Source organism: Uranotaenia lowii, chromosome 2 (assembly GCF_029784155.1).
Source record: "Uranotaenia lowii strain MFRU-FL chromosome 2, ASM2978415v1, whole genome shotgun sequence".
Classification (NCBI taxonomy): domain Eukaryota; kingdom Metazoa; phylum Arthropoda; class Insecta; order Diptera; family Culicidae; genus Uranotaenia; species Uranotaenia lowii.
The window spans coordinates 367,736,662-367,747,318 of record NC_073692.1 but is presented as its reverse complement, the minus strand read 5'-3'; the positions used below and the strand labels follow the sequence as shown (position 1 = coordinate 367,747,318).

Sequence of the window (10,657 nt, the reverse complement as noted above, 5' to 3'; positions counted from 1 at the left end):
ATTAGGGATTTTTTTTTAGGCTTCAGGATGCGTCCATTAAAAAAAGTAATGATGCAAAATTGAAGATTTCAAGAATTCTTCGCGGGTCCCCGAAGAAATTGTGCCAAACTTCGAATAGTGTCATATTGACACTCAGCGGTTTGGGTTCATAATATTTTATTGATCAATGAGTTGAGAATATTCTGCTTGAAGAATTAAAAAAAAACTATAGAGAAGTGAAGGTAAAAAAAAAAATTCTCTTTGTACTGTAGTCACTTGAAATATAATATTTCCATTAAGGAAAATTTCAATATTTTACTTCCAGGGTCGATATAAAAAATGCATGACTCCAGAGAGTAGCGATATTTCAGCAAATTCAAAATGTTCAATTTGTTCACTTTAAAAAAATCTGTTTTCTCCAAGTAAAAGAGCACGTTTTAAGTTATCAACTTGTAGGGAACTTTATATGTGATAGATAAGGACTATTGATGGCTCCAGAGTGTTGTTAATGTTATTAAATTCTTAATTAGAGTGTCAATGTTCCGGCGGGATCCCGAGAAAACATGAAAAAAGAGATTCCCTTCTCTACTGCAGCACCTTAACGAACCAATTTGGTTGTTTCCTGTTGCAAAAATTGGATAAAATTGAGAAAGGTTTTTCACTATCGATAAAAGTAGATTTGCTAGACTTCAGATTAATCATCAAATCTAATAAATTTTCAGACAGCTGTACCCCAGCACTTTTGTTTCAAATAGTGTCATTTTTCTTCCGATTATTTTGCTACTGTCCACATTTTGCGAAACGAAAGTTCCAAATGATGAATATTGCTGAATAGAGCATTCCATCTTTTCTTGTGGTGTTTCTTTATTGAAATTGTTCGGTTTTCCATATTCGTTGTATTTCACTTTCAACGTAAGGTTTTCTTAAAAAACCTCTTTTTGAATTCAATTTTGTTTTGTTGATGTTCATGTTTTATCAATTTTTAGAAAAAAAATCAGCCCTAATCATATACCAAGGTGGAACAATAATTTTTCTTACTGATTATGACCTATTTTTTAAATTTAGGTAGTGTAATTTTCTTTGAAAATTTTGTTCGATTTATTATGTTCGGGAATTTCCGAGATTTTTCTATAGTTCTCGGGATTTGAGAATTCCCGAAATTGTTTGATTCCCTGGAATCCCCGGTCTAGAAATCCCGGGATGGACACTCGATTTTTAATCAAGAGTTCTGCTCTTTTTTCACTTTGAACATCAATTCGAACGAACAAAAAAGTTTTTAAGTTGAATTGTTAGGTTGTGCAGAAGTTGATCAAGACTATGGATGGCTCCAGAGACTGGTAAAGTTGTGATGCTATGATCTTAACTTCAAACGTTTCGCATTTTTCTAGATTTTGGAAAAAAAAAAACGCATCTCCAGTGATCATTTTGTCGCGAATGATTTTAATAAGGAAATTTTCCACACCTATACGTGGGCACGCAAATAAAGAAAGATTTTTTAAGACTAGATCTTCCAAGGCAGCAATCAAGTGATCACAAATGATCTTTAAATTTGTTGATCTATTTTCAATGTTTGAATTGATTATCTCTGTTTGACCTCTATCAATTGTTGGAGAAGTAGTTACAATATTTGAATGGCGCCCGAACAGGGGCGCACTTTCTGAAGCTCGTTGTAACTTTTTAAAAATTGTGCCATCAAGAGAATAAATAAGGTTTAAAACCAAAGTCGCCAATAGTTGCATACCGTTCAAAGGCTTTTTATTATTTTTAGATAAAGGACTCATTTATAGAATATTGGATGATTAGTGTTTGGCCTGTGATGTAATACATTATAAATTCTTAGTTGAGTCATTTCTCTCAATTGATCCTAAAAAGTTTAAAAAAAAAGTAAGACTCAAAAATGTATTTTAAATTGAAAAAAAACATTTTATTGGAATGAATCGAACAATTCCAATGAAATTTTGAATTAACCTTCCAAAGCTGTTCAGGTCAATATGACCCGAAACGAATATTCAGATCATCCTAATCTTGACTTCAATATACTGAAGAACTGAAATTTTCGGGGGACAAAGTATGTTCTATGAAAATAATAATCAGATTTACGAAAAAAAAACAAAAATTTGAATCTAAAAAATCTGTTCTTTAAGAAAAATTTTTCTATCGGAAAATCCGTGATAGCAGTCCAAATTTTCATCGAACCCCAACATATTTATACATCGTCGGATATATTTATTCTTGACAATTCCAAAGATCAAAGAAACACTTAAATACAGCCAAGCTGTCTCAAACCAGGCCCGTGCGAAGCACCCGTCCATGGGAGCGGTTTTCAAAATTCGAATTTTGTCAAAAATAATTACAATACCAAAAATACTTAATAAAAAAGGAAATTGATTTTTAACACAATTTTCTAACTTATGATTAACACACAAATTCAAAAAAAATTAAATTTGGGTGATAAAATAAACCAAAATTTTCAAATCAATTCAGAATGAATGTTTTACTTCAATGCTATTTCCGGTAAGTCATTGATAAATTATAAAAAATGATGTTCCTAATTCTGAACTAGAAATTTGCATGCGAATAAGTTCCAAGCAGTCTAGTTCTCTAGTTTGAAAACAACATTTCCGAATACACAAAATATAACATCAGTTTAAAAAAAAAAATTCTCTAATAAAATCAGATCGATTAAAAATTAACTATAATTAAAAATTACAAGAAAAATGAAAATGATTGTTATTTGTTATTCATCTTAATTTACATTTTTATTTTCATTTCAAATTGAAGAGTTGATTGAATAAATCCGCTGTAGTATCTCTAATTTAAAAAAAAATTAATCACGATTTGAAATGTGAATTCTCGTTAAGGAAAAAAAATCCATTATGAACTATAGAGAATTTATTCAATATTTGATTATTGAATTTTATTTGATAAAAAGAAGAAAATATTCAAATTATTTCAAGATTGCCAGTGATAAAAGTCAACTAAAAACATTTTCTTTCAGTTATCAAAAAATTTGGTAAAAAGTATATTTTCGAAGTTTAAAACAATAACTTTATGTATTTATAATAAACATTTTTAATTATACTGACAAAGAACAGATTGGGAAATGGGTGATCTCATGAATGATCAATAAGAAACTGATAAAATAAAAATAATGGATTCAAAGTTTTGTTGTAAATATTAAAAACACAAAGATAATTCAAATTTACTTTACAATTACAATTACAATTACTTTACTTTACAATACAAATTTAATTTTCATATTCGTATCATAATTAAAAATCGAGATCGATTAAAAAACAATGATTTTATATAGTAAAACGTTTATTAATTTTCAACCGCAGGTTTTGAAGCTTACAATTTCAAACCCTAAATATTTTGTCGCTTTCAAATGAAATATTTCATAAAATGAAATAGTTTGACTTAAAAATTTTGTAAATTTATTTGAAAATGAAAACAAAATCAGGGTTGCTAGCGAATTTTCGTTTTTAAATTCCAAAGTTTTTCCCGGTTTTCCACCGGCTTTTTCCCGGTTAAAAATTATGATTTTCCCGTATTTATTATACTCGTATTTATTATACTCAATTTTTTATCAAGTGTTTTTCAAAACTTATTAACCAATAAGAAATCGAGAAAAAACTTTCGACGTATTTTAACATGTTGTCGTTTCGTATCAAATTAACAGGTTTTCATAAATTTTTGGATCGAATGCAACGAAATTGGCATCTATTAGTGTTCAACTTCCAAAATAAAATATGGTTTTTTGAGCAACAGTGCCAGAATTTCAGTTTTTCTAGAATTGGTATAGAGTTGTTGAAAAAAAAATGTATAATTAGTATAAAAAAATGTAGAAAATATGCATCGACCCATAGCGTCAAATCAGCTTGCAACTTAAATAGGGATTTCCATACAAAATTGAAAATCATCAGATTGCAGGAAAATATTTAGTTATTTTCCAAGTGCTGATATTTTTTTTGTACAAATTCAAAGACATGTTTTAGAAAAAAAAAATTGTTTTTAACAAAACAAACAATAACTTTAGTATTGTCATTTGAACTAAAGATCCGTGAAAATATAGAAAATCGTGAATAAGACAGGACTGAACTTTATGGTTTGAATGCAGATATTATTTTGTATCAACATAAAGACCTTACATTTCGATAGGAGCTTGTTAGGTTCCTTATCCCCCATGGTTGTCAGCATCTCAAAGCATTGGTGAGCTCTTTCCATTTATTGAATTTGTTATTTGTGAACATTATATTTCTATATTCATCAATCCTATCTGTCAAGTAGGAATTTCCATCAAAACGATTAACCCTTCCCTTTCCTGTCTGAAACAGCATCTTTACATGTAGGGTCGTATGAGTTTTCTGCACCTGAAAAGTTCATCTAGCTGTTCAGACTATCCCTATATGATTACATTGACTTGCCAAGGTGTGCATTGTGGTATACACTGATTCTCAATAACAACACTTGAAATAAGTATTGAATCCAGGTACTTACGGCGTGTTCGTAAATAGATTTTTTCTATCGAAGTGATTTTTTCTATCGATGCTGGCGTTCGTAAATTCAACCAACTGTATGCAAAAGCATTGGAAGGTGATTAAATCAAATTTTGACATCTACCAAAAAAATCGATGCATCACCCAAACAAATCAGTTTACGAACACGCCGTTATTTTGGCATCTTGTGTTGGGTTTGATTATTAGTTGTACCTCGTGTATCAGCCAATGCAAGATGTGTGCTATGCTATGCTATGCTACATAAAGACCTTACATTTCGATAGGAGCTTGTTTTTGACACAATTTTTACATAAGACGTTAGACATATATTGAAAAACAAAACATAACATACAAGGCTTCGTTCCTCAGGCCAATTCAAATGATATAAATACCCAACAAGAACAATGAAAAACAATATCTTTTCTGGTGAAAAAGAGATTCCTTTGGTCAGAAAAATGTAACTTTGCTTAAATATTTGCTTTTTGCATAAAATAATGTTATAAAACATGTAAATTGAACACTGATTCATTTGACGTCAAAAGCTAAAACTGGTATGTAGTCGGAAACTAGAAATTAGAAACACTAAGGCCCTAAGAAATTTACTTCTCACTGGTGAAAATTGTACAAACTTGGTATCATTGAGTTACCAAACATTTTGTATTTAATTTTGTTGATTAGAGTTTCGCTTTTAAATGTTTAACATTTGAGTTCTGCTTGTAAAAGGAGCACGCTTGCGGAGAGGGAAAAATTAGATATCTCTTATTCGCTCCGCAAAATTAGTAAAAAGGCGATTGTAACTTCGTTTGTCAACTAATGAACGGAAATAAGCGTTGATGATGTCAATCTATATCGAGACTGTCGAAACTAGTCTTACAATTAAATATAAATTAAAAAATATTTTGCTAATTCAGTGAAAAAATTTCAAACATGGCAATTTTCCCGTTGAGGTGCCGAAATTCCCGGTTTTTTCCCGGTTTCCCGGTGACGCGATGAAATTCCAAAGTTTTTCCCGGTATTCCCGGTTTTCCCGGTTCGCTAGCAACCCTGCAAAATGTAAAGATGGAAAGATAATTTTTTTAAAATTTAAGATGGATTTTTTTTTAATAAACTCGTCTGACCATTTAACAAAACTCATTAATAGAATTTTATTGTCAACTCAAGGATTCATGGGTAAGGCATTTTGGTGCCTATCATAGGCTAAATGATTGATTTTGTAGATTTAAGCGTCCTGAATTCGAATCTTGTGTCAAATTTGGAAATATCACATATAGTGTTAGTGATATGGAGCTTAAAAGTTTTAAAATGTATCAGTTTCAAGTAAAATCAATCATTGTTAACTGATTAAATAACAACCTTTCACTGTTAAGAAAAATTGTGATTCTGAATTTGCTTACTATACCAATTTTATTCAATTAACGAATAATATTCTAAAAATTATGATGCATGATTTAAAAAAGTTTAATTCTATAATTTTCCAAAAATTTGGAAAGAAATCATTACAGAATTTCTGACATTACTGAATAAAGTTTGAAAAAAATCAATTTATTTCAATAAATTTGTTAGAACCGGCAAAACTATTAGATTTAGATATCAGAAATTCAATTTGGTTAAAAAATTCTTTTAAAATGGGGAAAAGCAAAAAAATGGAAAACTCTATTACTTTAATAATTGATTTTGAATCTTATTTTTAAATGATATTATTTTGTTTTAAAGTTTTGTGAAAAAAATGCAGAAATTACTTAAATTATTTTAAAATATTTTCAAAAGTTATTAAAAAGCAAAAGCTGATAGAAAATTTGCATATTTGCACGCTGATGGAAAAATAGCATTGCTGATAAAAAAATTGTATAAATCATTGCACACAAATCAGTCAAAATAAGCTTTCTTTGAACCTCGGAAGGATGTAAATTGTGTGGCCTTCTTTAGTTATCAAAACGTTTTTGTATGTGATGTTGAGCATTTATACATGGTTATTAACTTGTTGATGTACAAAATAAGTATTCGATGAATTAATTTTGAAGTGAAAATGATAGATTTCAAACTCTGATCTTGTTTCGTTACATTTCTTAAAAAAAAACCCATTCTAAAGACGAGGTAGGATTTTTGTATGTCAAGTTAAGAGTTTAATTACAAAAGGTTGATTGAATTGCAAATCGAAATTAACAATTAAAAGTTAGTCCGTGAACGTCACATTAGTTGTATCCTAAAATTAAATGTCTCTAGCATAGAGTGATTTCTGACTTATTTCCGCCGGAGGCGAGCAAAATTTCTGACTTGCTTGTTAACGCTTATTAAACACCGTTTAAGACCAAGTAGTTTCCCGATACTTCGTTGAAAATTTTACTTGGAAAAAATCTCCATGGGGGGGGGGGGGTTAAACCCCTAAACCCCCCCCCCCCCTCCCCCGTTCGCACGGCCTTGTCTCAAACTATGAATATTTTGTAAAATATTAAAAAAATAGAAATTATTAAGGACACAATCAATCTAATATTATTAAAATTGATTGACATTTGCGGCTAGAGGATCGCCAACAAACTACAGGCCGAATTTGCCCGAAAGGGATATTTTACGAACAGCTTTGGAGGGTTTAGGAAGTTTCAACGACATTCCATTATGTCATAAATAATTTTCTGAGATCAGTTGATTTTGAAATTTTACACCATTATCTACAGATCTTATTGGTGGCTCCAGAGAGTAACACGTCTTGTACAAAATTTTTGGGTGCTACCTAATTTCCGTTTTCAATGAAAAAAAAAACCAACTTATCAATTAATCGCACTATCGCATCAATTGAGAAATTTGTTTTACAAAGTTTGCATTGGATAAGAAAACAGACGCTTCAGAGAGTTGCATATGTATTCTTAATGTTATCTAAAAGGCTGTTATGTTAAAAAAGTCAAACCTCACACAATCAAAGACGTAGTAAGTTCGCAGTAAGTTCAAACCCTTCGAAATCATTTGCGAACTGGTCCTAAAAGGCTGAGGCTGAGGTTCAACCTCAACCCGCTATCTCTCCCTCGCTCCGGTATGTTAACGTCATACTCAACTAAATTAAGGCAACTCGTTATGGGCAGAGATTTATTTTACAAATGTGCTCGATTAACTAGAGATCATCCCGAATTTTTGCTGTTTGATTACGGCTTTTTTTTGTTGTCGTCGTCTCTGCAAATGTGCCTCCGTTACAACACTCGCCAAGCTAAGTTTTTCTTTCATTCTGTGAGATCAGAGATTTCCAATCAGATTTTGGTTACTTACAAAAACATTCGACTTTCCCTAAACAGTCCCGGAGAACACGTTCGAGGTGCTCTCTCTCGATTTCGAACATCATATAGTTTGGGTGGGTTCGAGACTGTTTAGGACCACTTTTTTGTTCGTCTAAACACTTTTCTTACGTCAATACAAAACGGGCACCAAGCTTTGCAAAGTGCCATTACTTCCAACAATAATTTTACAACAAGTGTTTCCAGTTTTGATTTGAACGATCACTTTAAAAGTGGGTCGCTTTTTTCGATTTTACGCACCCTACAACAAATTTTGAAAGCAGTAAAAAAGAGGTTTTCTTACTTGTGACAGAAATTGACCTGATAAACCGTATATCAAATGTTGGATGCATCGCTCCGGGTGCTCGAATCCGCCGAGCAGGAAGCATTTCCTCCAAGATCTGCGGGTTGTGGTTGTTTTTGTTGCTGCTGCTGCTGTTGTTGCTGGTGTAGGTGCTGCTGCAGGGAAACTAACGTTTGGGGATCCAATTCTAGGGTTATTTGCTTACCACCGATCATTGGGCCATTCGCCGCAGCTGCTGCTGATCCACCGCAGCTTTTATGATCCACCTCATCCGGGGCAATGGGACTTCCACCTCCACCGCCAACAATACTGCCCAGTATCAAGCTACTGCTTCCGCTGCGATCGTCTAGCAGCAGGCTGTTGTCCTCTTCGGTGTCATCATCATCTCTTTCAGGCGGATCGCCGCCCCCCGGGATGTTGTGGACGACACTCGGCAGGGGGGCTTTCTGTTTCGCGATCAGCTTTAGCAGCTCAATTGCGTCAAGTGCCTGTCGCTTTTCATGCAGGATTCTGTTTGAAGGTAGAAAGGAGGAACAGTTTGATTAGATAACTCTCTTGAGAAATATTTGCGGTGTTAGAACGTTACAATCCCAAACTGCTACAACTACTTTTGTTAAGTCTCATTACGACGACAGGTGGTTGGTATGGGAACGAAAAATCAACTCAAGAGAAACTGACAAATGAAAGGTTTACACCAAGCGGTAAATGTGGGTTGTTTGATGTGTAATATAAACTGAGGCTGTTGTTTTTTGCTACAAAATTCTCAATTTTTGATTCAAATCCAAGTCCGCACAAAGCGTTGAGCGACCCCTTATGAGCTGAAATTTGGCCTAGGGCCTTTCAGCAGACTAAGGAACAATTTCACCTCCAAGGTTTTGATTTCGGAACATGACCCTGTTTTCGGACCACCCTAAGGTACAGGTATCATCGACATGGATCATGGTGACACTCCGGTAATCTTTCGAGCGTTACTTCGTCAGTAATAGGTTATCAGCTCCAAGAGGTTATTATGCCTCTAGTCACTATACTGATTGGTCGCTAGAAAGCTTCGTTTTGAATCAAAACTCATCCATGATATTTGCAGAATTTTTAAGTAACGTTTACATGAGTAAATTTGAACTTTAAGCATTGTCTTATTTGTAACGAAAATTTGCTTTTTTTTGCCACAGCTGCTAATGCCATGCCAAATCATAAATTTTCGTGCAAATTTGTCGGCAAAAACAAATTCAAATTTGGCTGGAGCCTCGAGCCGTTACCAAGTAAAATTTTTGACCTGGGATTTTCTCGAAGTCACCCTTGACATAGGTTTCATCGTCCATCAGAAGACACCTGTCGAACTTGGTCAGCACCTGGTCGTATTCTTCTCACGGTACTAAGGGCAGTGCCGAATTTTCTGGCCAAATCACGGTCCGACAGATCGGAATTCTTGTTAATCGTCTTCAAAATCTTACCACGCAGTTTCCGGTATAAGTTTCCACTCCGACGATTGGCTTAATGCTCCTAAATCGTCGTCATTGTTTCCTTATACCGTTAGATAACGCGCCATACGGTATTTCTGGGCAATTTCAGCTATTTAGCTAGTCTAGATGCAGACCACAATGGATTTTCCAAATAACGGTGCACATTTTAATCCCTTCTTTTGGCTTCCATGTTGATTGTTTACAAAGTACAGTCAATTAGCGGAATGTCAAAAATACATACGTGAAGCTGACAAAATTCCCGACACGTGGGCGTCAAGAACTTATAAATCCGCCCACCAGGAGCGCCACAATATGAGCAAAAGTTTGTTCCAATTCTAAATGAAGCAAGCTTTACTTAAGTAACAGCATCGTCAACCACCACCAACTAAACGCAGAATTCGCAGAAGCGCTTCAGAACATTCCGTTGAACACAAGCGCTAATGAAAAGGTTATATTCAAAGTCGACAAATATAACGAGATCCAAAATCGTGCCACAGAAATAATAACAATTAGAACAAAGCTGAAGAGGAACTGCCCGTGGATGATATTCGGAAACTAATGTCAACCTAAGACAAGATTTGGAAGTTTTGCAAACGTCACTCTGCGGATGAACACTCAAAGCAACTTCTAAAAGACATCTCCGGAAGACTGACACTGACACTGACACTGACGGAAAGTCACTGTAAACGATCATACTTCCTTTGACTTCTGCATATAGAAACACCACAGAAATTTTGAGAATTCTTAAACGAAGTAGTCCAAATCGCATGATAACATTAAGGAGTGTATCGAAAATTAACTATTAACGTATATTTGGGACTTCTACATACTTACGCGTTAATGCGCACAACTGAGCTCACCTGTATGTAGCATCATGATCTGTAAATAGTGAACTAGCGCTTTGTTTACGTTTGAAACATTCGTTTCTCCCAAAATATCGCGAATTAAAAAAGAAAGTTAAAATTTGTGTGTTGGATACTTGGATGCGAGAGAAGGGCATCTCGATGAATGAAGGGGCGAAACGTTTCGGCATTCATCCGGCGAGCGTACAATCCATCATCCACAAGTTCGGGGAACACTATACGTTCGATGATTTGCCAGGAAGAGGCAGTAAACCGGGATCATCTGACCCAAATCTGTACCGTAAGGTAATCA

At 33.9% G+C, this 10,657-nt stretch overlaps 1 protein-coding gene across 1 annotated transcript in view; it reads right to left on the bottom strand.

The window, feature by feature from the left end:
- Nucleotides 1–3,244: 3,244 nt before the first annotated feature.
- Nucleotides 3,245–10,657, bottom strand: part of LOC129743134 (uncharacterized) — a gene marked incomplete at its 5' end in the record, with an annotated part of 130,922 nt that continues 123,509 nt past the window's right edge. The window contains one exon of the mRNA XM_055735101.1: nucleotides 3,245–8,552. Within this exon, the coding sequence (XP_055591076.1) occupies nucleotides 8,075–8,552 (478 nt within the window). The remainder of the gene's footprint in view (nucleotides 8,553–10,657) is intronic.